General features: G+C 34.4%; 6 protein-coding genes and 1 long non-coding RNA gene across 15 annotated transcripts in view; 5 read left to right on the top strand and 2 right to left on the bottom strand.

Moving 5' to 3' along the window:
• LOC143905809 (uncharacterized) overlaps positions 1 to 13,482 on the bottom strand; it is a 55,302-nt gene extending 41,820 nt beyond the window's left edge. The window contains exons 1-2 of one of the 3 annotated variants that reach the window (XR_013259331.1): positions 13,347 to 13,461; positions 13,185 to 13,256 (exon numbers count right to left, since the gene is read on the bottom strand). This is a non-coding gene — a long non-coding RNA (uncharacterized LOC143905809). Of the gene's footprint in view, positions 1 to 12,819; positions 13,012 to 13,184; positions 13,257 to 13,346 lie in introns of all 3 variants that reach the window. The other 2 variants (XR_013259330.1, XR_013259326.1) reach the window with 2 other exon arrangements.
• On the top strand, positions 1,117 to 2,059 carry LOC143905792 (uncharacterized). Its single transcript, XM_077421381.1, has 2 exons — positions 1,117 to 1,806; positions 1,929 to 2,059. The coding sequence occupies exons 1-2, from the start codon at positions 1,593 to 1,595 to the stop codon at positions 2,057 to 2,059; spliced, it is 345 nt and encodes a 114-aa protein (XP_077277507.1). The 5' UTR covers positions 1,117 to 1,592.
• Positions 5,494 to 7,750, top strand: LOC143905793 (uncharacterized). The gene is made up of 2 exons (XM_077421383.1): positions 5,494 to 7,488; positions 7,634 to 7,750. Exons 1-2 carry the CDS (start codon positions 5,494 to 5,496, stop codon positions 7,748 to 7,750), a joined length of 2,112 nt encoding a protein of 703 aa, XP_077277509.1.
• Positions 7,794 to 9,897, top strand: LOC143905801 (uncharacterized). 2 transcript variants are annotated; one of them, XR_013259325.1, is made up of 3 exons: positions 7,794 to 8,581; positions 8,682 to 8,916; positions 8,996 to 9,897. XR_013259325.1 is itself a non-coding variant. In XM_077421392.1 (2 exons), exons 1-2 carry the CDS (start codon positions 7,822 to 7,824, stop codon positions 8,777 to 8,779), a joined length of 858 nt encoding a protein of 285 aa, XP_077277518.1. In that variant the 5' UTR covers positions 7,794 to 7,821; the 3' UTR covers positions 8,780 to 8,926. The 2 variants fall into 2 exon arrangements, 1 of the variants encoding a protein (XP_077277518.1); XM_077421392.1 differs by lacking the exon at positions 8,996 to 9,897 and having other exon boundaries at positions 8,682 to 8,926.
• LOC143905812 (translation machinery-associated protein 7 homolog) lies at positions 13,399 to 14,482 on the top strand. The gene is made up of 2 exons (XM_077421410.1): positions 13,399 to 13,541; positions 14,104 to 14,482. The coding sequence occupies exon 2, from the start codon at positions 14,105 to 14,107 to the stop codon at positions 14,297 to 14,299; it is 195 nt and encodes a 64-aa protein (XP_077277536.1). The 5' UTR covers positions 13,399 to 13,541; position 14,104; the 3' UTR covers positions 14,300 to 14,482.
• Positions 14,483 to 16,760: 2,278 nt separating this feature from the next.
• Positions 16,761 to 19,958, bottom strand: LOC143905807 (uncharacterized). 3 transcript variants are annotated; one of them, XM_077421407.1, is made up of 8 exons: positions 19,862 to 19,922; positions 19,703 to 19,756; positions 19,478 to 19,625; positions 18,997 to 19,131; positions 18,631 to 18,732; positions 18,453 to 18,521; positions 18,251 to 18,352; positions 16,761 to 17,076 (listed from the first exon to the last, which is right to left on the bottom strand). In XM_077421407.1, exons 3-8 carry the CDS (start codon positions 19,605 to 19,607, stop codon positions 16,790 to 16,792), a joined length of 825 nt encoding a protein of 274 aa, XP_077277533.1. In that variant the 5' UTR covers positions 19,608 to 19,625; positions 19,703 to 19,756; positions 19,862 to 19,922; the 3' UTR covers positions 16,761 to 16,789. The 3 variants fall into 3 exon arrangements, with proteins under 3 accessions (XP_077277533.1, XP_077277532.1, XP_077277531.1); XM_077421406.1 differs by lacking the exon at positions 19,703 to 19,756 and having other exon boundaries at positions 19,797 to 19,958; XM_077421405.1 differs by lacking the exon at positions 19,862 to 19,922 and having other exon boundaries at positions 19,478 to 19,754.
• Positions 19,959 to 20,006: 48 nt separating this feature from the next.
• Spg7 (SPG7 matrix AAA peptidase subunit, paraplegin) lies at positions 20,007 to 25,831 on the top strand. Of its 4 annotated transcripts, none has more exons than XM_077421398.1 (10): positions 20,007 to 20,143; positions 20,227 to 20,310; positions 22,935 to 23,219; positions 23,310 to 23,541; positions 23,623 to 23,937; positions 24,107 to 24,275; positions 24,346 to 24,698; positions 24,778 to 25,274; positions 25,358 to 25,483; positions 25,569 to 25,831. In XM_077421398.1, the coding sequence occupies exons 2-10, from the start codon at positions 20,251 to 20,253 to the stop codon at positions 25,731 to 25,733; spliced, it is 2,202 nt and encodes a 733-aa protein (XP_077277524.1). In that variant the 5' UTR covers positions 20,007 to 20,143; positions 20,227 to 20,250; the 3' UTR covers positions 25,734 to 25,831. The 4 variants fall into 4 exon arrangements, with proteins under 4 accessions (XP_077277524.1, XP_077277523.1, XP_077277521.1 ...); XM_077421397.1 differs by lacking the exon at positions 20,007 to 20,143 and adding an exon at positions 22,251 to 22,432 and having other exon boundaries at positions 20,292 to 20,310; XM_077421395.1 differs by lacking the exons at positions 20,007 to 20,143; positions 20,227 to 20,310 and adding exons at positions 21,626 to 22,086; positions 22,162 to 22,432.
• The last annotated feature ends 367 nt before the right edge of the window (positions 25,832 to 26,198 follow it).

Consider the following 26,198-nt stretch of genomic DNA (forward strand, 5'->3'; position numbering starts at 1 on the left):
CATTATTTTCATTGACCCTCTGCTGAGCATGTCTCTGAGCATCAGCTTCGAGTCGTTGAGTCCTTGCGTCATTATTTTCATTGACCCTTTGCTGAGTATGTCTCTGAGCATCAGCTTCGAGTCGTTTAGTCTTTGCGTCATTATTTTTATTGACCCTTTGCTGAGTATGTCTCTGAGCATCAGCTTCGAGTCGTTTAGTCTTTGCGTCATTATTTTCATTCGCCCTATGCTGAGAATTTCTTTGAGCATTAGCTTCGAGTCGTTGAGACCTTTCCTCCGAACTTTCATTTTTGCGCATTTGTCGTAAGCGTTTATTTTCGCGACTCACTTTAGTCAAATTTCCGTATTTTCTTTTTTGAGGCATAATTATTTACGTCGTACCGTAGGTATTTATACGAAATGTTATATAACAATACGTAAATAAATAACAATATACGTAAATAAATACAATTATTTTTCAAATCTATATTAGTTTTCAAATATATTCTGAGCGCAAACTACTTATTTGCATTAATATATCGATTTTCTTAATAGATCTTTTCTTTCTCTTGCTTTTTCTGTTTTATTGATTCTTTATATAGGCGCACAGCAGCTCTGTATCGGCGGATAGTAGTCGTTTTTTTACAGGCGCACAGCAACCTTTTTTATACAGGCGCACAGCAGCTCTGTATCTGCGGATAACAGCCGGTTTTTACAGGCGCACAGCTGCTCTGTCTCGGCGCACAGTAGCCGTTTTTTAAAAGCGCACAGCAGCCTTTTTTGTACAGGCGCACAGCAGCTCTGTGTCGGCTCGGCGGATAACATCCGTTTTTTACAGGCGCACAGCAGCTCTGTCTCGGCGCACAGTAGCCGTTTTTTAAAAGCGCACAGCAGCCTTTTTTGTACAGGCGCACAGCAGCTCTGTGTCGGCCCACAGCACCCTATTTTATACAGGCGCACAGCTGCTCTGTATCGTCGCACAGCAGCCGTTTTTTAAAAGCGCACAGCAGCTTTTTTATATAATGTATTTTTTATCTATATATATTAAAAGAAAAATGTAATAAAAATGTAATTATTAATGTAAAAATATCTATTACAAATATTTAAACACATTTATTACATTTAATAAATATTTAAATACATTTATTCCATCACCATGGTAACTTTTTATCCACAATATTCATATTATACGCGTACCACATCTCCAATTGTTTTTGAAGCTGTCCTGCATATTTCTTCTATATAATAATATAGTATATAATATTATATACGATATAGTTTAAAATGCCTACAGAGATCGAAAGAAACAGCGAAAATGCATGCACTTCACAGGAGCATAATGTAAGTAAATTTGAATTTTATAGAAAGAGAAAGAGAGAGAGAAAAATGACAGAATGAAAGATAGAGAATGATATTAAAAGAGAGAAAAAGAGAAAGTGTGTGTGTGTGTGTGAGAGAGAGAGAGAGAAAGAGAGAGAGAGAGAGAGAGAGAGAGAGAGAGAGAGAGAGAGAGAGAGAGAGAGAGAGAGAATGAAGTTAAGAGAGATAGAGAGAAAGAGAAATTGCCGTTATTAAATATCTATATAGATTTATATATCTTTTTTTAGAATGACATGGAGGATATTAATGCCAAAAATCGGCATTTAAAGAGGAAGTTGCAGGAGTTGCAGCGGCAACTGGCCGCTGCTTTGGCCAAGCAACCACCACTGCAGGCTGTGGTGGCTGCTGACAATTTACAACCTGCAGTGGTGGCTGCTGACAATCCACAGCCTGCAGTGGTGGCTACTGAGATTCCTCCAGTGTCACTGGAGGATGAGATATTGCATCGTAAGTATATAGAATAATAAATAATATAGAATAATAAATAATACTAAATAAATAAAATAATAAAATAATATAGAATAATAATAAATAATACTAAATAAAAATAAAAATTAAATTTTTTACAGCAATAAATAAACCTCGACGATGGGCCAGAGGAGGAAGAGGCCGAGGACGTGGAAGCGGGCGTGGCCGTGGACGCGGGCGTGGCCGTGAACGCGAACGTCGCCGCGAAAATACAATTTTTATTAACATGTAATAATTTATGTTTTATTATGTTATATGTTATTTATTTGTTATTAATGTTAAATAACATAATAAAACATAAATTATTACATGTTACATTAATTTACATAAATTATTACATATTATTACATGTTAACATAATAAAACATAAATTATTACATGTTTATTATAAATTATTACATGTTAAAACATAAATTATTACAATTTTGTGTTAAATAAATTATATTCATCCCATTTGATTTTAAATTAATAAATTTGATTCTCTTTCTCTCTCTCTCTCTCTCTCTCTCTCTTGCTCTCTCTTTCTCTAAAAAAATTAAAGAAATTACAAAAAACTATACACTTTATGGCACTCCCCGGGAAATTCTACCCCTATTTCATGTACTCGTAGTAAAAATTCGGTCCCTCTCTCTCTCTCTCTCTCTTGCTCTCTCTTTCTCTAAAAAAATTAAAAAAATTAGTTTCTAAAAGGTTGTTAACAAAAAACTATACACTTTATGGCACTCCCCGGGAAATTCTACCCCTGTTTTATATATAATTCTTTTAAATTTAGTCAATTATTTCCCGAAAAATTAGAAGAATTAGAAAAATCGGTTTCCAGAAAATCGGTAGCAAAAAAATGGCCACGACATTTTCATCCCCGGGAAATTCTACCCCTGTTTCATATACTTTTGGTAAAAATTCGGTCCACTAACGAATGAGTAGTTCGCGTACATACTGACAGACAGACAGACAGACAGACAGACGGACGGTACTTATATATATAGATGTAATAATATGTAATATTTATGTAAATTAATGTAACATGTAATAATTTATGTTTTATTATGTTATTTAACATTAATAATAAATAAATAACATATAACATAATAAAACATAAATTATTACATGTTAATAATAATTGTATTTTCGCGGCGACGTTCGCGTTCACGGCCACGCCCGCGTCCACGGCCACGCCCGCTTCCTCCTCTGGCCCATCGTCGAGGTTTATTTATTGCTGTAAAAAATTTAATTTTTATTTTTATTTAGTATTATTTATTATTATTCTATATTATTTTATTATTTTATTTATTTAGTATTATTTATTATTCTATATTAATTATTATTCTATATACTTACGATGCAATATCTCATCCTCCAGTGACACTGGAGGAATCTCAGTAGCCACCACTGCAGGCTGTGGATTGTCAGCAGCCACCACTGCAGGTTGTAAATTGTCAGCAGCCACCACAGCCTGCAGTGGTGGTTGCTTGGCCAAAGCAGCGGCCAGTTGCCGCTGCAACTCCTGCAACTTCCTCTTTAAATGCCGATTTTTGGCATTAATATCCTCCAGGTCATTCTAAAAAAAGATATATAAATCTATATAGATATTTAATAACGGCAATTTCTCTTTCTCTCTATCTCTCTTAACTTCATTCTCTCTCTCTCTCTCTCTCTCTCTCTCTCTCTCTTTCTCTCTCTCTCTCACACACACACACACACTTTCTCTTTTTCTCTCTTTTAATATCATTCTCTATCTTTCATTCTGTCATTTTTCTCTCTCTCTTTCTCTTTCTATAAAATTCAAATTTACTTACATTATGCTCCTGTGAAGTGCATGCATTTTCGCTGTTTCTTTCGATCTCTGTAAGCATTTAAACTATATCGTATATAATATTATATACTATATTATTATATAGAAGAAATATGCAGGACAGCTTCAAAAACAATTGGAGATGTGGTACGCGTATAATATGAATATTGTGGATAAAAAGTTACCATGGTGATGGAATAAATGTATTTAAATATTTATTAAATGTAATAAATGTGTTTAAATATTTGTAATAGATATTTTTACATTAATAATTACATTTTTATTACATTTTTCTTTTAATATATATAGATAAAAAATACATTATATAAAAAAGCTGCTGTGCGCTTTTAAAAAACGGCTGCTGTGCGACGATACAGAGCAGCTGTGCGCCTGTATAAAATAGGGTGCTGTGGGCCGACACAGAGCTGCTGTGCGCCTGTACAAAAAAGGCTGCTGTGCGCTTTTAAAAAACGGCTACTGTGCGCCGAGACAGAGCTGCTGTGCGCCTGTAAAAAACGGATGTTATCCGCCGAGCCGACACAGAGCTGCTGTGCGCCTGTACAAAAAAGGCTGCTGTGCGCTTTTAAAAAACGGCTACTGTGCGCCGAGACAGAGCAGCTGTGCGCCTGTAAAAACCGGCTGTTATCCGCAGATACAGAGCTGCTGTGCGCCTGTATAAAAAAGGTTGCTGTGCGCCTGTAAAAAAACGACTACTATCCGCCGATACAGAGCTGCTGTGCGCCTATATAAAGAATCAATAAAACAGAAAAAGCAAGAGAAAGAAAAGATCTATTAAGAAAATCGATATATTAATGCAAATAAGTAGTTTGCGCTCAGAATATATTTGAAAACTAATATAGATTTGAAAAATAATTGTATTTATTTACGTATATTGTTATTTATTTACGTATTGTTATATAACATTTCGTATAAATACCTACGGTACGACGTAAATAATTATGCCTCAAAAAAGAAAATACGGAAATTTGACTAAAGTGAGTCGCGAAAATAAACGCTTACGACAAATGCGCAAAAATGAAAGTTCGGAGGAAAGGTCTCAACGACTCGAAGCTAATGCTCAAAGAAATTCTCAGCATAGGGCGAATGAAAATAATGACGCAAAGACTAAACGACTCGAAGCTGATGCTCAGAGACATACTCAGCAAAGGGTCAATAAAAATAATGACGCAAAGACTAAACGACTCGAAGCTGATGCTCAGAGACATACTCAGCAAAGGGTCAATGAAAATAATGACGCAAGGACTCAACGACTCGAAGCTGATGCTCAGAGACATGCTCAGCAGAGGGTCAATGAAAATAATGACGCAAAGACTCAACGACTCGAAGCTGATGCTCAGAGACATGCTCAGCAAAGGGTCAATGAAAATAATGACGCAAGGACTCAACGACTCGAAGCTGATGCTCAGAGACATGCTCAGCAAAGGGTCAATGAAAATGATGACGCAAGGACTCAACGACTCGAAGCTGATGCTCAGAGACATGCTCAGCAGAGGGTCAATGAAAATGATGACGCAATGAATAAACGACTCAAAGCTGATGCCCAGAGACATGCTCAGGGAAGGCACCAAGCTAGACAATTAAATCATCACATTGCGCTAATTTCAAAAGAACATGAAATAAATGTGCCAGTTCATACACTTGGCCAAATGAATGTAGAATGTCAATTTTGCAAATCGTTAAACTTTGCATGTGAAAAATCTAAAGATGGAAAATTTACATATTGTTGCCAAAAGGGAAAGCTTAAATTAAAACCAATAAATTGTCCTAATTTTCTTAAAAAATTATATATGGGAAATGATTCTGTATCAAAAAATTTTCTTGATAATATTCGTTCATATAATAGCGCTTTAGCTATGGCTTCCATGGGTGCCCCGGGCAATAGAAATCCATTGGATGTTGTGAACAATGCTCTTTATTGCTTGAAGATTCATGGGCAATATCATCATTTGACCACAACGGCAATGCGCCCAGCGGATGGGCAAGCTCCGCGTTTTGCGCAGCTTTATTTTTTAGATACAGAAGAAGCTATTAATCATAGAATGAATAATAAAGCTAATCAAAAGTGTGATCCAGTCTTAATGAAAGATTTGTCCTGCTTTATGATCCAAAGCAATGAATTTGCAAAAACTTTTAAGATGATGCGTCAAGTTGAACAAGATCTTAATCCGAGAGGCAATAAAGCCATAAATTTAATGTTGTCCTTTCGAAATGATCCTCAACACGATCAAAGAAGATACAATGCTCCACGAGCTAATGAAATAGCTGTGGTTTTTCAAAATGTTGATGGTGAGCCTCCATTTGAGAGAGATATTCGAATTTATAACAAAAATTCGAACGATGTTCAACAAATATCAATTCTAGACAAAAGATGTGATCCAATGTGTTATCCGTTGTTATATCCATATGGTAACGATGGATGGCATTCACAACTTAAATCATATAATCTTAAATATCCAGGATTTAAAGTAACTCAAATGGATTATTATGCTCACCTGTTGGCACCAAGAGTTGAATTTAGTCAATTTAAAAAGGCAGGAAAATTAAGATGTCAGTTTATACTTGATGCTTATATGAAAACTGAAGCAAATAGGCTTAATTATATTATATTAAATCAACCTCAATTAAGAGCAGAACTTTATTCGGGATTAATGGATCACCTAGATAATCGAGCACAAAATGAAGGAATTAAAGCTGGTATACCTGTAATATTACCATCTTCATTTATGGGCAGTCCAAGAAATATGCAAGAAAGATATCAAGATGCCATGTCTCTGGTTAGAAAGTTTGGTAAACCTGATATTTTTCTTACGATGACTTGCAATCCTCAATGCCCCGAAATTAAAGATAATCTTGATGGATGTTTAATTGAATTTCGACCTGATTTGGTCGCTAAAACATTTAATTTGGATGTCAAAGAAGTTTTAAAAGATTTAACCCAAAATAATATTTTTGGAAATATTGTAGCTTATGCAGGTGTGATTGAATTTCAAAAAAGAGGACTTCCACATTTGCATTTACTTGCAATGTTGAGTGATGAAGATAAGCCCAGACTTCAAGAAGTCATTGACATGATGGTATGGGCTGAAATTCCTGACAAAGAAAGATATCCAGAACTTAATGTAAAAGTTTTGAGGCACATGATTCATGGTCCTTGTGGAGATCATTCTCAGAGATATCCTTGCACTGGGGATGATGGAAAATGTTCAAAAGGTTTTCCAAAAGAGTTTCGTGAAGAAACTAATGCTAATGTAAATGGATATCCTATGTATCAACGAAGGAATTTTAAGAAAAAATACATCGTCAGAGGAAAAGAAATTGATAATCGATGGGTAGTACCATATTCACCATATTTAATTATGAAATATGATCGACATATCAATTTGGAAATATGTTCATCAGTGAAGAGCGTAAAATACTTATATAAATATATTCATAAAGGATTTGATTGTGCTGCAATTGAAGTACAAGCACAAGATGGCACAAGGTTAATTAAAATAGATGAAGTTAATTCATACCTGGATGCAAGATATGTTAGTGCTCCAGAAGCAATGTGGAGACTGAACGGATATGATCTGTTCATGAAGTCTCACACAGTAATAAGACTGGCAGTTCATTTGCCTAATCGCCAAATGGTTTATTTCCGAGCGGGAAATGAAGAACAAGCTGCTCAAAGAGAGCTAACTCGAGATACCACGTTGACTGCATGGTTTAAATTAAATCAATCTGATGAAAATGCGGTGCATTTTCTTTACACAGATATTCCTTATCATTATATCTATGATAAAAAAGAAACTAAGTGGAAGCCACGCAAAAAGGGTGGTGATAAAATAATTTCAAGACTTTATACAGTAAGTATAAAAGATATTGAGAGATTTTATCTCCGTCTTCTTCTACTTCATGTAGTTGGAGCTAAATGTTTTGAAGATTTGAGAACTGTAAATGGAGTTCTTTATAAAACGTTTAAGGATGCAGCAATTGCAAAAAATTTGGTAGAAGCTGATGATCTTTGGGAAAAAACGCTGGAAGAAGCAACAGATTCCAAAATGCCCGTACAACTTCGAGAGCTATTTGCCTACATTTGCATCTATGGAACTCCAACAGATGTACTAACTCTTTGGAATAAATATAAAGATCACATGATTAAGGACTTTGTACACAACAATGTTGTCAATCCTGAAAATATGGCTTTAAACCATATACAAGAAATTCTGAAAAATAATGGAAGTAGCTGTGAGAACTTCCAATTGCCAAATCCAATTCCAGTGAATATTTACGTCACAGAATATAATGTAGATGAAGAAAGAAGACGTGGTGACTATTTATTATCAACATTAAATGTTGAACAAAGATACGTGTACGATATAGTTATGCGAGCGATTGACAATGAGAATGAACCTCAGCGGTTATTTTATATTGACGGGTTTGCAGGAAGTGGAAAAACCTATCTATTTAACACATTTCTGAGTGTTATTCGAGGAAAAAACGAAATGGTTATTCCATGTGCTTCAACTGGCATTGCAGCCACACTTCTAAAAGGAGGAAAAACTTATCATTCCCTGTTCAAACTTTCAATACCAATTGATGATGGAGCTAAATCTAATATAAGAGGAAACTCTCAAGCTGCACGAGAACTGATCTCTGCTAAACTCATTATATGGGATGAGGTGAGCATGACGGTTGGGCATGCCTTAACAGCAGTTGATAAACTCTTCAAGGATCTAATGAAGAATCCTAGACCATTTGGAGGAAAAGTTATTTTATTTGCAGGAGATTTCAGACAAAATCTCCCAGTAGTACCTCATGCACATAAAGCAGCCATAATTGAGTCAACTGTCAAATACAATCCTATATGGAGAAATGTAACTCAGGTTAAATTACAGCAAAATATGAGAACTGCGGATGAAAAGGAATTTGCAAATTGGCTAATGCAATTAGGAGATGGTAAATTGTCAAGTACAGATGGATTACATCTTGATACAATTGAAATCCCCCAGGATTTTATATCAAAAGAATCTATTATTACTGAGATTTTTGGTGATAGAATCACCATGGAACAGATTAGAGAAAATCCAGATCGAGCGATTCTTTGTCCTAAAAATGAAGATACTTTCAAAATTAATGACGAAATCCTTCGTTTAATGGAAGGAGAAGAAAAGGAATATCTATCAATTGACTCTATTGTAAGTGATGATCCACAAGAGCAATTGAATTATCCGACTGAGTTTTTAAATTCTATGACACCTTCTGGAATGCCAGTTCATCGACTTAAAATAAAAGTCAGTGTTACAATTATCTTATTAAGAAATTTAAATACTAAGAAAAAACTTTGCAATGGCACAAGATTTATTGTTACAGATTTGAAACATAATCTTATTTATGCGGAGGTTCTAACTGGTCCTGTTCGAGGCCAGATTGTCTTCATCCCAAAAATCGATTTCATTACAAATGACTCGGAAGTTCCATTCAAGCTTAAACGGAGACAGTTTCCTATTCGAGTATCATTTGCTATGACAATAAATAAATCTCAAGGACAAACTTTACAAAAAGTTGGGATTTATCTGCCACATCCTGTATTTGCTCATGGTCAACTCTATGTGGCATTTTCTAGAGCAACCAAAAAGGAAAATGTCAAAATTAAGATTGATGAAACAAGCAATCAAGGACATCTCATTGAAGAAAATCCAGAATCTTATACAAAAAATATCGTATACAAAGAAGTTTTATAAATTAAACAAATAAAAAATTGTATCAGAGCTAATAATATAGTGAGTCAGCGGGGGGATTAGCTTTGAGGCCCGCGCAAAGCGCGGGCCGAAAAGCTGATTGGCGGGGGAATAGCTTTGAGGCCCGCGCGAAGCGCGGGCCGAAAAGCTAGTATTTTATATAATAATCTATACTATTATATAAAACCCGACTGTTTGTCTGTCTGTCCGCGAACTACTCATTCGTTAGTGGACCGAATTTTTATCAAGGGTACATGAAATAGGGGTAGAATTTCCCGGGGAGTGCTATAGGGTGTATAGTTTTTCGTTACCGATTTTCTGGAAACCGGTTCTTTTAATTTCTTTAATTTTTTGGGAAATAATCGACGGAATTTCAAAGAATTGTATATGAAACAGGGGTAGAATTTTCCGACGAGTGCTATAAAGTGTATAATTTTTCGTTACCAATCTTTTTGGAAGCCGCTATTAGAATTTTTTCCAATTTTTTGGAAATTAATTGGACCTAATTTTTACCAAAAATATATGAAACAGGAGTAGAATTTACCGGGAAGTGCCATGATGTGTATAGTTTTTCGTTACCAATCTTTTTGGAAACCGGTACGGAAATTTTTTCAATTTTTCGGGAATTAATTGACCGAATCTTAAAGAATTGTATATAAAGTAAGAGTAGAATTTCCCGGGGAGTGCTATAAAGTGTGCTATTTTTTGTTACCGATCTTTTTGGAAACTGGGTCCGAATGACCAAATCTCAAAAACCCGACTGTTTGTCTGTCTGTCCGCGAACAACTCATTCGTTAGTGGACCAAATTTTTATCAAGGGTACATGAAATAGGGGTAGAATTTCCCGGGGAGTGCCACTATGTGTATAGTTTTTTGTTACCAATTTTCTGAAAACTGGTTTTTCTAAGTTTTCTAATTTTTCGAGAAATAATTCACTGAATCTCAAAGAATTATAGATCAAACTGGGGCAGAATTTTCCAGGGAATGCTATAAAGTATATAATTTTTCGTTACTGATCTTTTTGGAAACCGATACGGAAATTTTTTCAATTTTTCGGGAATTTATTGACCGAATCTTAAAGAAGTAGGGGTAGAATTTTACGGGAAGCGCCATAATGTGTATAATTTTTGTTACAGATTTTTTTGAAAACCGGTTTTTTTAATTTTTCCAATTTTTCGGGAAATAATTGATTGAATCTCAAAGAATTATACATGAAGTAAGGGTAGAATTTCCCGGGACTGCTATAAAGTGTACTATTTTTTGTTACCGATTTTTTTGGAAATCGGTTCCGAATGACCGAATCTCAAAGAATTGTACATAAAGTAGGGGTTGAATTTCCCGGGGAGTGCTATAAAGTATATAATTTTTTGTTGCCGATTTTTTTGGAAAGGGAGAGGAAGAGGGGGAAAGAGAGAGAGAGAGAGAGGGAGAGAGAGAGAGGGAGAGAGAGAGAGAGAGAGAGAGAGAGAGAGAGAGAGAGAGAGAGAGAGAGAGAGAGAGAGAGAGAGAGAGAGAGAGAGAGAGAGAGAGAGAGAGAGAGAGAGAGAGAGAGAGAGAGAGAGAGAGATTATTTGCGTGTCTTAATACACATGTTCTCCGGGGCGAAGCCCGACGGGGCATGCTAGTTAAGATATAATAGATAAAAATTAAGCAATGCAAAAGAATTGAACTTTTCAAACGTAGGTTAAGAGAATATATTGTACCTCATGTAGAAGAATTAATTTAACGATATTTTATGTAAAAAATAGCCGAGAAGGCTAATAAAACTTAATCAATCAAAAAATCCCTCTCTCTCTCCCTCTCCCTTTCCCTCTCCCTCTCACTCAATTATTTACTAAAAAATTGGAAATATTTCGTAACCGATTTTTAAAAAGATAACGATTTCCAAAAAAATCAGTAACAAAAAACTATACAGTTTATAACACTTCCCGGGAATTTACTCCTGTTTTATTTACAATTCTTTAAAATTTGATTAATTATTTCCCGAAAAATTCGTCAAACTTTTGATACCAGTTTCTAAAAAGATCGGCAACGAAAAATTATATACTTTATAACACTTTCCGGAAAATTTAACCCCTACTTTATGTATAATTTTTTGAGATTTGGTCATTCGGAACCGGTTTCCAAAAAAATCGGTAACAAAAAATAGTACCCTTTATAGCATTCCCCGGGAAATTCTACCCCTACTTCGTATACAATTCTTTGAGATTCAATCAATTTCCCGAAAAATTGGAAATATTAAAAGAAACCGGTTTCCAGAAAGATCGGTAACAAAAACTATACACATCATGGCGCTCCCTGTAAAATTCTACCCTTACTTCATATACAATTCTTTAAGATTCGGTCAATAAATTCCCGAAAAATTGAAAAAATTTTGCAATTTCCAAAAAGATCGGTAACGAAAAATTATACACTTTATAGCACTCCCCGGAAAATTCTACCTCTGTTTGATCTACAATTCTTTGAGATTCGGCGATTTATTTCCCAAAAAATTAGAAAAATTAGAAAAACCGGTTTCCAGAAAATTGGTAACAAAAAACTATACACATAGTGGCACTCTCCGGAAAATTCTACCCCTATTTTATATGGTTTTAATACAAATTCGGTCCAATAATTTTTAAGTTATTAACGTTCAAACATACACCACCCGTAAGGATTTTATATAATAGTATAGATAGATAATAGTATAGACTAGTACAGATAAACGGATTAAACACTGTAAAATCCTCAATACAATCCTTTACTGTGGTAAAATATGTATTAGGCATTTTATCAGTCGAGATATTTGCATTTCACTTTTAGATTAGATAAAAAGTACAACGGATAAAAAGTATATCCGCCAGCGCACTAATGCGTTCAACTAAATCCGCTATAACACTTCTGCATTTTAATACTAGAACTACTAAGGGGGTCAAAATAATCCGTTTGACATTTTTAAATAATTTATTGCTAATTATAATTTTTAAAACATTGATTTCTGAAATTTTCCCTGTCTATTATTAAAATCACATAGATAATTAATTTTTTTAATTTTTCTCTTTTTTCTTTTCTAAGATTTTCTTTGGAAGAAATAAATATAATTTAATCTCCGATAGTTCTCCCAGCAAACACATTTGATAGCAAATTACGCACTCAGGTGTATTCTGTGTTTGCTGGGTCTAGTGTTAATTCAGAGACATGGATATTATATATATCATATATCATTTATATATCATATTATTATTATATATCATTTATCAATCAAATGTACATTTGATCGTGACGAAAAAAGGACTTGCTCCCAAGTTCAAACCGCTTCGATCGAATTCGCTGTTATATAAAAAATAATACCTATTAAATATGTATCAAGAGACACGGTAGTGTCTCGCGCCAAGTACACGCGGAGCGAGACCGACCGTGACTCTTTTACGCGACGCGACGGGTTGCGAGTACCCGAGATGTTGAGATACAACTTACGTGCATGTCCACCGCTAACAATAAAATTGAACAGCATTGTATTGAATCCTCCAATTTCAAATAAGACTTTTGTTCATTACAAACCGCGTATCGCAATCAGACGAATCTCGGGTTTTTTCGAATAATCCGATGTTATTTATATAAAAGCCACAAGGCATCGTAGGCCTGTTCTTTACAATTATATTACATTTTCTGGAATTAAGATGAAAGACGCGTGCAAAGCTTGCTTTAGACGAAGTACTTTATAGTTTGCATCATGATGCACATGCTTAATTGCATCACATGAGTTTGCATCAGATTTCAGGACAGAATTCCATTTACAATTTGATATGCCATGTATTTTGTGCATTTGCACATGTACGTACATTTTAACATATCTGTGTGTGCATTCTTCAGACGTTTTGTAGTCTACGACAAGTAGAATTCCAACCTAAATTCTGATTAGATAAAAAGAGGAAAGAATAGAAAAATACGTATTTGAGGGTCTCTACGTATGACGTATGTAGATTCAGCTACAAGAAACAGACCTCAGGTTGTCGAGCTTCGGAATTCACGGCCGGCGGCCCGCGGCAGCACAATCTGTACGATCAGCTTGAGAAAAATTCGTCGTACCGCGTAAACATCGGTAAACATTTGTCAACCTTCACCCGGAACGAATTTCCGAATCTACCGTCTATCGTTTGTACCTCGCAATCCAGTTTGGAAATTTAGTACAGCTGCAAGTAAGTCGAGAGCTCGAATACTGATGGAATCCCGTAGTCATAAGAGAGGTATTCGCGTAGTATACGTATTGCTCTCTCTGTGAATATATCGCATCTATAATTTTGAAGTATCCTCTACACATTGGATAACTTGTGGATTTAATTTTGTGTTAATATTATAATTAACGCCTTTATAGCTTATTATAGAATAATTTTTATTTGAACTTTTTTTGTGATTTGATTGCTTCCCGTTTCGGCAGAGGTTATATCGATTTAATGTTTGTTGTCAGTTTTTTTTTTTTGTATTTCTAAAAGATAACACTGCTCAACAAAAAAAATGCACAAGAACGAGAATAATCGTTTCTTATAGCTTTTTAGATGTTGAATATGATTCCGTTTGCTAAATTGCTCTATCACATCATAATTTTGAGAAAATTGCAGTTGACAAACAGCTGGATCGTATTCAGCAATCAGCGTTCAATGAGCTATTATAAGAAATGATTATTCTTGTTCTTGTGCTAAAAAAAATAATTTTTTTAAACAGTGTAATCAGACACGTGTGATTAATTTTTGTGTACTTTAGAATGTCTGGCCGGGACGGAGGTAAGAAGAAGCCCTTGAAGGCACCGAAGAAGGAATCCAAGGTTTTAGATGAAGAGGACGTAGCGTTTAAGCAAAAACAAAAGGAAGCGCAGAAAGCGCTGGCTGAAGCAGCAAAGAAAGCCAGTCAGAAGGGTCCTCTGGTCACTGGTGGTATAAAAAAATCTGGGAAAAAATGATCGTAATAACGAATGAGATACGTGATCTGTGCCCATAAATGTTCCGATTGTAACTATGATTTTGGACTTGATCCGTCGTTACACCAGACTGCAATTTTTTTTTCGACAATCCTTTATTTTGAGAGATGCTTAAAACTTGTAAATATTATGTATATGTTCTCCATTAAATTTTTATAGCATTAACTACGAGTCTTATATAATTGCATTTATTAAATGACAGATTTTACCATGTTTTTCGTCAAGAACGTTGATTTATGAAGAGCTAGCAAAACGATAAAAAACATGAAAATCTTAGAATTTATCAATCTTTGTACGATACACTCGGAACATAATTAAATCAGTTGACATTAAACTATTGCTTCTGTTTAATATTAATAATAAAAATATATAAATATAATTATGCCGAACTTTCTGATTTTTATAATTATGACAGATTTCAGATAACGAAAATCAAGATTTTTATCAGATAACGATGATTGTTATAGTATCTTGAATACACTTTTATATGACGCATTTGAAGTTATTAGTTTTGACAACACTGGCAAGTGGTTGTCACAGGGTTGCCAGGTTTTAGATTAAGGGTCGACAGGAGTAAGGGTGCCATTACATGGAGCGCGGAAACGCGGAAGCGCGGAAGACAAAATTTACTAGATTCCCGTCGATCCGTTCCGTCTGTTTTGAATGCCTTAATATTACACGGAGCATATTTTGAGCGGAAAAGCGGAACGGAGAATTATAAAATATTAATTTTTAACGGTATTTATTGATTAAAATGCTTGTATTCAATAGATAAGCTGAAAAGATAAGCATATTAATAAAAATTGCAATGAATTAAGTGAACACAATTTTAAGAAATGAATACAAATGTCTATTTGTCACTATACTGTTCCGCTTTTCCGCGCAAATTGTGCTCCATGTAATATAAGGAGAAACAAACTCGCGGAACGAACGCGTCAAAATCCGTTGTCAACGCGGATACAGTATACTCCATCAAATTTCGGAGCTGTTTAATCACATTGAAAAAAAAAGCTTTTACACATACTCTTCGATTACTTTATTATTTAATAAAAGTGGCAGTATAATATTATAGATCCAAACATCATGTTGATGGTTATTATGAAGTATATCTTATATGCAAGCCAGGGTACATACATAGGCTGCGTTAAGTACTGGCAGTGAATATCGAAACGCAGCCATACATACATATGTACACGATAATAGCGGATTCCGCTTTTCCGTTCAAACGTGCGGGACTCAACTCGCGGAAACGCGGAATCTAGTTACTATTCTGTTCCGCGCTTCCGCGTTTCCGCGTTTCCGCGCTCCATGTAATGGCACCCTAACACTATCGACCTCTGTCGGGTTGCTTAGCTGCGAGTCCGTATTTTATTTATTATAAATTTTTTAAGAGCCAAAATGGAAAATCCGGCTCTGTACCGCTTTGCGGCTGATCTTACTGATTAAAACGAGCATAAGTTTAATGAGATTTGTTAATTAAGTTGGCTAAAATTTGGGAAAAACCGTTTCTAAGCAGCTTTGCAGCTCTAAACAAGCCTGAAAAGCTGCTTAGAAAAGGTTTTTCCCAACTCTTAGCCAAATTAATTAACGTATCTTATTAAACTTATGCTCGTTTTAATCAGTAAGATCAGACGGAAGGCGGTACAGAGCCAGATTTTCCATTTTGTGTGACTCTTAAAAAATTTATAATAAATAAAATACGGACTCGCAGCTAAGCAACCCGACAGAGGTCGGTAGTGTTACTCCTGTCGACCCTTAAAGGCCATCGCACACAAAATGCATAGCTTAGCATAAGCTGGCATAAGCGTAGCATAAGACCGCTGGACCAATGAGCATCTTATGTAAATCAATATGGCGACTTTATGCTGGATGCTCATTGGTTTAGCGGTCTTACGTTACGCTTATACTAAGCTATGCAATTTTGTGTGCGACGGCCTTTAGGCTCTATAAAAGTGAGTATTCTCGCCCGCCATTTTGGATCCAATCATGATTTAATAAACAAGGTGTGTTCTTGCGCAGCTATTTTTTTCAGCCAATGAACAGAGGTCCCAACTCTGCGCCATTTCCTCGCGCCAATTTTGAATACGACTGAGCTTTAAACATATATAAAGCAGACGTAAAAATAGAAAATAGACGTTTGCTAGCTACTGTGATGTAATATTGTTATTTTTGAATATTATTATAGCTATTATATAATAACGTTTATTAAATTTTTGTAATTGTATAATTATTATTCTTATTTTAGATATGTTATAAGTAAATATTGAAAACACTATACGTTTACATTACTACAATAAATGGTTATAAAAATGTAATAACTAATAAATAAGTATTAAGTCTTGTTCGGAATAATTCCGTCCATCTATAAACCCGTGCTGATTGGGATATTAATAATACTGAATGATGGAATGGTAAATAAGGAATCAATTAAATAACAAAGGAATTAATTAATAATTAATCAATTTAATAACATCAAATAACGGTAAGCTTTTGGACTGATACTACGAAGAGAAATAGCTTCTGCAATGTCTTCTGCAGACCAGCGAGTTTTCTTTTTTCAGGGTTCAGAAAAAGTTTAACTTGACCTGGACTGAATACTCTTCGAAGTAAATTTTGCATTTTGTTGCGCCATTTTCTTTCTGCCAACTTATTGCACCTCTTCAACTGTTGGCGAAGATTGCGATTTTCCACAGTTAATGCATTCTTTAATGCAACGCAGTTGTCTGGACACGATGGCGTATCCTTCGCATTTGTCATCACTGAAACGGAAAATAAAAATAAAATACATAATGTTGGAACTGTAGATTGCAGTGTATTATTAAAACACAAATTGTCATATGAGAAAATAAAAGTTTGAACTTAATATCTTAGCCTTCAATATGACATAAGATACTGAAATGTGTACACAAGAAGGCATAAACTAAAAGTTTCACTCAAAATTGAATGTTTGCAGTAAATTACATTTTTGAAGAAATAACTTCCAGAGAAATTAATTAATTTTGTTAATCAACAATGTCTTCATTTCACGCACAAGCACTTTGAGAGCTTTTAGTGATATACCAATTCACAGTTAAAACATGCGAAATTATACACAGAAAGAAAGAAACACGAATGAGTTCTATTTCACACAGAACTGTGTACTGTTTGTCCGAGCCCGACCGATGCTACGTCTCGACTACGCAATGTGAACTCTCATTATAAGCTTTGTAATTAAATTTTATTATGGCTACTTAAAAAAAGTTTTAGGCCTTAAATAAATCATCGATAAAGAATATGCACGCATAAAAGTTCTTTCTCGATTATTTATTTCAGACCTAAAAATTGTTTTTAAGTAACAATAATCAAACTGTTCGTTACAAAGCTTTTAATACACATAAAAGTTCTATATCGAAGCAGAAATGTAATAAAAGTTTTTCCGTACAAAAAATGTAGGTCTCAAATTTACTGTCGGTGACTAACATATGTACATTTTTATAAATTAAAGGACTAATACATTTTAGTCACAGTTAGTGAATTTTAGACCTACATTTTTTGTACGAAGAAAGTTGTATTGTAATTCTATTTCGATAAAAAACTTTTATATGTACATATTTTTTATCAATGATTTATTTGAGCCAACTTTTCTTTAGGTAGCAATAATGAAATTCTAAATTACAATACTTTTAACAATAATAATAATAAAGTTTTAGGTCTCAAATAAAAATCATCGATAAAGAATTTGAATACATAACAAGTTCTTTATCGAAGGCAGAAATGCAGTAAAACTTTGTTCGTAACAAAAATTTAGGTATGACATTCACTATCGGTAATTAAAGTCATTACATTTGTAATATAACTGTAATATTTGTTACCTGTACCAATGTTGTTCATACGACACTGGTTTCCAAATCGAAAAAAATTAAAAAATAGTAAAAAATAATATTTTATATGTACGAATAGAACCAATGATACTGGTGGACGTGGCAGCAGATGTTGATGCAGCTGGTTCTATGCTGGAACTCATTTCGTTGAACTCACCAATCATCTGGTCAGATGCTGAAAAATAATTGTAATAAGTCGTTATGTTATAGATATAATTGTTAAATAAACAATCTCCATTAAATTACTGGGAATTGTGCATAATAAATATACCTACCGGAGATATCAAGTGTTGACGTCATTGGATCTTCACAGGTCACTGTAGCTTCTGATATCTGGTCAGCTACTGAAATATTTATTGAAATATTAATTTTCAACCCAAAGCTAAATATTTCTTAATCGCATACAGTGTATACAATATAACACACCGTTGAATTAACTAATAATAAACTTACAATTACTAATAGGAGCACTGATACGTGTGGACGTCTCTGCGGATGTTGCAATAACATTTACGGGGCTCAATTCACAGACTTCATGAAGCATCTGCTGGAAGTCTGAAAAATAATTGTAATAATAAGAAAATAATAACATAATAATAGAAGTGAAAAGAAATTATTAAATATTAAATATTAATTGGAAAATTTTAGTCCTAATAGAAGCTAAACAGAGAAAGACTTTCGCAGATAATGTTTATTATTTAGAATTCTTATATAAACGTAAAAAAAGGTGTTCGCTTATATAATTTATTTATGAAAATTATTGAGTCCAAATCTAAATTTAATAACGAATATGAATATCTTAAATAAAATACATATTACCATCATTCCCTGGAAATGCAAAGGGTACAGCATCTGGGTTGAGGGGCCTAGAATTCCTTGGTGTTCCTGCTAACTCGTCTACGAAGGACACCTTCATGTAGCATGACTCATTAAAATGAGCTGAGCACACAGGAGCTGCATCAATAAATTCCGTAATTAATTAATTATTAATTATTAATCGAAACGTGCATTAAAAACATGACATTATCGACAATTCTGAGGAGCTGTTGAACGCCAAAGTGATCAACTATACAAATAATAAAAAAGTGCCTCGATATTATTGTTATTAAATTAATGTTTCAGTAGTTAAAATTTTTGTAATTTTACTGATAGTAATTTTACTTGTTTGAGATGTATTTCAAGTAAATTTATGTCGAAAAATATAAAAATATAAACACATAAATTTCCGGCCCTACACGGATGAGCCACCTTAAGAACAATAAAATGATCTTGTAAGTAAATTGTATTAACATGTACATACCATTTTTCTCCTTAATTTCCCCTATTCTCCTTCCACACGCCATTAACCACTTTTCACAGAGCTCCCTTTTTTTTTGAAAAGAAAAAAATCGGTAGTTCCCTTTTCCAGAACGGTTTGTGCACCCTTTCATGGCACAGCGGCATTGTCACTAAATTTGTTTAAAATTTCACTTATAAACACTGAATCGCAAACTGAGAAACTAATGTAAACACCCGGGAATCTAACCTCGTCACACACTATTACACTACTCATAAATCAAATATGGCCGAAAGTTGAAACCTGCGCAGATCGTGACGAAAAATAGACGATAGGAACACACCTTAAGTCCGTTCCGTTTCACGCATATGCGCGCATTTATCTATAGCATACGTAACGTTTACGGACCCCTTGTGTTTATTACATCATGGATCCAATCATCTGTGAAAACATAACCTTTTCGTAAACGTCAATACGCTTTTCGGTCTCGCGATTAATGTAAAAATTTAGCTAAAATATTGATTCTGTAAAATTGAAAATAAGTATTAATTGATTCTCAATTGATTAGACGTGTGTTCTTAAACGCGCGACAGTATAACTTGTTTTATAAGTGTCGTATTTATCGTAAATCGACACATCGTGACTCCGTTTCATTCTACGTATTTGGAGCAGTAATTCCAAGGGCAGAAGGTATATTATTTAAATAATACTCATCGCGAAAAATTGTTTTTATGTTGCAGTTTTGTCACATTTTGACATATTTGTGTTTTTAGATTAAGTATTTGGCTGTTTGTAAAATGTCAATTGAGGACAATGAAAAAAATCCAAGTACGTCGAATTCTGGGCCAAATGTTGAGGTAATTATCGCATAAATTTCTAATTTTTTCTTTCGTTTACTAATTTAATGCTCCATTTATCATATTTAATGTACTTTCACTCATTTCAAGACTCTAAGCTTCAAGAGTATTACACAAATAAAAAAATTGAAACCTTGTTGGTCGAAAATCTCTACTTGAAGAGTCAGCTGAAACGGTTACATCCTAAAATGTCAACTGAGGACAATGAAAAAAATCCAAGTACGTCGCATCCTGGATTTTTTTTATTGTCTTCAGTTGACATTTTACAAACAGCCAAATACTTAATCTAAAAACACAAATATGTCAAAATGTGACAAAACTGCAATATGAAAACAATTTTTCGCGATGAGTATTATTTAAATAATATACCTTCTACCCTTGAAATTACTACTCCAAATACGTAGAATGAAACGGAGTCACGATCTGTCGATTTACGATAAATACAACACTTATAAAAACAAATTATACTGTCGCGCGTTTAAGAACACACGTCTAATCAATTGAAAATCAATTAATACTTATTTTCAATTTTACAGAATCGATATTTCAGCTAAATTTTTACATTAATCGCGAGACCGAAAAGCATATTGACGTTTACGAAAAGGTTATGTTTTCACAGATGATTGGATCCAAAATGGCGGACGAGAATACCTACTTTTTTAGAGCTCTATAAGATCCGACTATTACTACGTTTACGCGAACGTTACTTCTGTAGTAACTTACGATAATTCCTTCGCGTAAACGGGATTTTGTAGTAACTTGCGATAATTTACTCGGCGTAAACGAGTGATATATCGTAAGGCTGAATTTCCACTGAGCGCGTCACGCGTCGCGTCGTCACAAGTTAACCAATCAAAATATCCCATTTCATTACATTCTTGTGACGGGATCAAAATGGGATGTTTTGATTGGTTCAACTCGGACGACGCGACGCGTGACGCGCTCAGTGGAAACTCAGCCTAAGTTACTACAGAAGTAAAGCCCCTTGCACAATGTCAGGCAACAGGCAATAGGAACAGGAAATAACCAAAAAATCGTTAATTACAACCTAAAAAATTTGAATGCTATGATTGGTTGGCAATAGGCAATAGGCACATAATTTTCAACGTGACGGAAACTCTGTGTCTATTGCATGTGTCACTGTTTATTCTGCATTTATACATGATTTCTGATTTCTATTCCCTGTTCCTATTCCTTGTTGCCTGGCATTGTGCAAGGGGCTTTACGGTCGCGTTAACGTAGTATGTGTCAAGTTTCGGTTTAAGCCAATGAAACTGTTACTTTTCTGTAAGAGCTGCAAGTTGAAATTGATCAATCGCAGTTCATTATTCTTCGACCGCAAGGAGAATAATAGATTGTGATTGGTCAATTTCTTACAACTCTGACTTACGACATCCATTGTAGACCGGGCCTTATTCTCCTTGCGGTCGAAGAATAATGAACTGTGATTGGTCAATTTCTTACGATTCCGACTTCCGACATCCATTGTAGACCGGGCCTTATGCCCGGTGTCCACGATGCAAGAACTGTGTCCAAGTTTCGATTTAAGCCAATCAACTTGCTCTTACAGAAAAGCAGCAGTTTCATTGGCTTAAACCGAAACTTGGATCGATTTCTAGTATCGTGTAGTACACAAGGCTTTACAGAAAAGTTGCAAGTCGATTGGCTGTCGCATAGCTTTTAACCAATCAACTTGCAACGTTTCTGTAAGAGCAGAATTTTCGCATACGTTTCTCTTGCGAATGAAATCAAGAGTCCCCAGGCCTAAATTGTGTAGTGAGTATCACCACTTGCTACGTAGAGAACAAATAGATATATTTAATGTCAATTTTGCTAGAAATAATGTTTCAGTATATATTTTCCATACTGGGGCAGAAAATTTAGGCTCTCATGACACAAGGCGAAAATTGGCGAAAATTTATTCGTGATTGCTTTTGAAGTTTGAACCATGCAGAACCTAACCAAGTGTCCGAAACGATATTACATGGCGCCAAGTCGGATATTCAATTTCCCATCCCAAAATATTTATCTCTCGAAGGAAAAACCTATTTTCAACGTTAAACACTTCAGTTACAATAATAATAATGGAGCTCACAGGTTATCTCTTCCCATGTCTTATCACGCAAGTATCAACATGTTTTGTGATACAAGTATCAACATTTTTTATTCCAATTTCTATTTATATTTCACACTTATTTAGCTAATTGATTTTCAATTTGTGACTACTGGATACGATTTTTATGTAGATATAACATTGATATATTTGACAGGAAAGAAATGTCATTAAGTATATCCCTAGACAGCGAAATCTGTTTTCAACAGATTTTGGAAGGCATCTGCTATGAATTTTTTTGGCACAATGCCAGCGAAAATAAAATTACTAATATAATAAATTGACTGCAAATATCGAGTTTGTTATTTTGTAACCATTTAAATGATATATTTTATTTAAATGATGGATTCTGTTTGCAATCTGTTGGTAATATGTTGCGAGATTACATCAGCAAGTTCTGCTGACAGAACAAAAATCAATATCAGTCTGCATTCTGTCAATTAATATTCTATTCGAATCAGTTTGCAAACTGCTTAGAATACTACTAACATTTTGCGGGGTTTGTTTTTAGGTTTACAAGAAGATTCGCAAAGAATTACATGCCGTACAATCAGCATTATTGTGCAGCGGCAAATTCAGCTTTTCTTCAAGATTTGATACTATCAGATATTTTAATACTACATGTAGTAACTCCAATGAACAATCGCCAAAGAAATCAGACTCAGAAAATCCAGACAAGAAGCCTGATGAAAATGAGGATATGAAATCAGTTTTCACTAAGCTCTCCTTATGGTTTATGGTATTATACTTTGTCTTAATTGTATTGAAACACCAGATGGGAATGTCAAATGCAGAAGTAAGTTTTTATTAATCATCATTTATTGTAGGAATTATTTTTAAAAGTATAAATACTACCGTTAAGATATGACATATTATGTTTGAATAGCTCGCTGCTTCTATTTCCTGGAATGAATTTGTATATGACATGTTAAGTAAAGGGGAGGTCGAGGCAATTATTGTAAATCCTACTATCGAGCGTGTTATAATTGTTGTGCACGATGGTGCTATTATTAAAGGAAAGAGAAGCCCATACAAGAGATATCACATGGCTGTTCCAAGCATTGAGAATTTTGAAGAGAAACTGAGGAAGGTGGAAAAGAATCTTGGCATAAAACCTGGTAAATAAATCGCTTGCGATGCATTAACGAACATCACGCGTCAGATTACGATAATTGAAGTATTTGTCTAAAATATTTTAGGCCAAGGAGTACAAGTAATTTACGAAAGGAAGATAGAATACATAGCGAGTATTGTAAGACTTGCACTTTTTGCGTTGATAGCTATCGCTGCTTTTAGTTTTATGAGAAAACGTTTTTCCTTCAAACCTTTCGAGATCATTTCGCAAATGAAACAGGCGAAATTTACTCTAGTCGAGCCGTTGGTGGGAAAGGGAAAAGGTGTACGTTTTGCGGATGTAGCTGGACTGAAAGAGGCTAAGATAGAAGTGATGGAATTTGTCGATTATCTGAAAAAACCAGAACGTTACAAAATGCTGGGCGCTAAAATACCACAAGGTATTTGCTGACATTGCACTTATGTATATAAATATAAATATATATATATATATATATATATATATATATAGATAAAAGAGAGAGAGAGAGAGAGAGAGAGAAAATTATTAGCGTTTCTCTGAAGTTTATGCCACAAAATTAGATTTTAAAAATACAATCCTATTTTCAGGTGTTTTACTATTGGGACCTCCTGGATGCGGTAAAACATTACTGGCTAAAGCTGTGGCGACTGAAGCGAGCGTTCCTTTCCTGTCTATGAACGGTTCTGAGTTTATTGAAGTATTCGGTGGTTTAGGTGCTGCTCGAGTTAGAGATTTATTCAAAGAAGCTAAAAAGAGGTTTGTCTGCTCTATTGCTTCTCTAAATTTATCTTAATGATATTTTAATATTTATTTTAATTTCTTATAGAGCACCAAGTATTATATATATCGATGAAATTGACGCGATTGGCAAAAAACGTTCAGAGAGCTCGCTCGGGATATCTGACCGTGAATCTGAACGAACGTTAAATCAACTTTTAGTAGAAATGGACGGAATGATATCAAAAGAAAACGTTATTATACTGGCCTCGACGAACAGGGCAGACGTATTGGATAAGGCGTTATTGAGACCCGGCAGATTCGATCGGCACATTTTAATCGATTTTCCCACGGTAGAGGAGAGACAACAAATCTTCGAGACTCACCTTAAAAAAATATCTTTACAAAACAAACCTTCGAAATATTCGGGATACTTGGCTTATCTCACACCTGGTTTTAGTGGTATTGCATTTATCTATAAAAAGAACAATACTTCAAAGGTATTATCATTTCAGCTATCACACAAGCATGATGTTTTCAGGTGCTGACATAGCAAACGTTTGCAACGAAGCCGCGCTACATGCTGCAAGGGATAAGAAGAAACAAGTAGACAGCAGCGATCTTACATATGCGATCGACAGAACGATTGGTGGTTTGACAAAGAGAAATAATCCGTTAACGCCGTCCACAAAACGTGTCGTCGCCTATCACGAAGCCGGTCACGCGTTAGTGGGATGGCTGTTAGAGCATACTGATGCCTTGCTCAAAGTAACGATAGTGCCACGAACTAACTTGAAACTGGGATTCGCGCAATACACGCAATCTGATCAGAAGCTCTACAGTAAGGAGCAACTTTTCGAACGCATGTGTATGACGTTAGGTGGTCGTGTTTCGGAACATGTGACGTTCAATAAAATTTCAACGGGCGCCGAAAACGATTTGAAGACTGTGACAAAAATGGCGTATCACCAGGTCCAACAATTCGGAATGAGTCCAGCTGTGGGTTTAATTTCTTTCGAAGAAGAGCATACCAGCACGGTATGAGATAATGTTACTGCGAACTCTCCTGTTCATTGTACCTTAGAACGTATATATAATGTCTAATTTCTTTTCTTTTGTAGAAAACTAAGAAGCTGTATAGCAAAAAGTTAGCTAATTTAATGGACGTCGAAGTAAGAAGAATAATAGGGGAAGCATATGCACAAACTCGACAATTGCTTTTGGATAACAAAGACAAATTAGATACGGTATGTATACATTTCTTACACATATATTTATAATTAAACAATACTGTGCGAATTTACGTATATAAAATATTTTTATTGAGCACAGCTTGCGGAGGCTCTATTAAAAAAGGAAACATTATCGTATGACGATGTAGAAAAATTAATTGGACCGCCGCCATATGGAAAGAAGCGACTTGTAGAACCAGGAGAATTTGAAAATTCTGGTCCAACTAGAGAATCCCCGTCTGTAGACAGGGAATTGGCAGAATAAAACGTATATTTTTTTTGTAGATATTTATATTCTGTATAAAGAAAGATTAGAGGATGATAAAATATATTAAATATATTTAAAAAATTTTTGTTGGTAAATTCGAGATTTGTAAAATACTTTCTTTCCTGTTATACATATGTACATATTTTTATTTTATTTATTACATATCGTCTCAATACTATATATATATATATATATATATATATATATGTTTACCAAATTCAAATTGCGGTAATAAATAAAACCACAGAAATGGAAGAATCATATTTTTATTTCAATATTTATGTAGAAATAAATTTTGCTACAACATAGATAGTGGAAAATATAGGAAATGTAGATTTAAAAAACTGTTAAATCTAAAAATGCCTCGTGTGGTCATTAGAGCATTTCTTTTTCATTACTTTTTTTTAAATAAAAAATAGATACACGTATTTTTCTCTTTAAATATATGTATGCATATAATAT

This window comes from Temnothorax americanus, unplaced genomic scaffold (genome assembly GCF_048541705.1).
Source record: "Temnothorax americanus isolate GAGA-0224 unplaced genomic scaffold, ASM4854170v1 Scaffold67, whole genome shotgun sequence".
In the NCBI taxonomy this organism is placed as follows: Eukaryota; Metazoa; Arthropoda; class Insecta; order Hymenoptera; family Formicidae; genus Temnothorax; species Temnothorax americanus.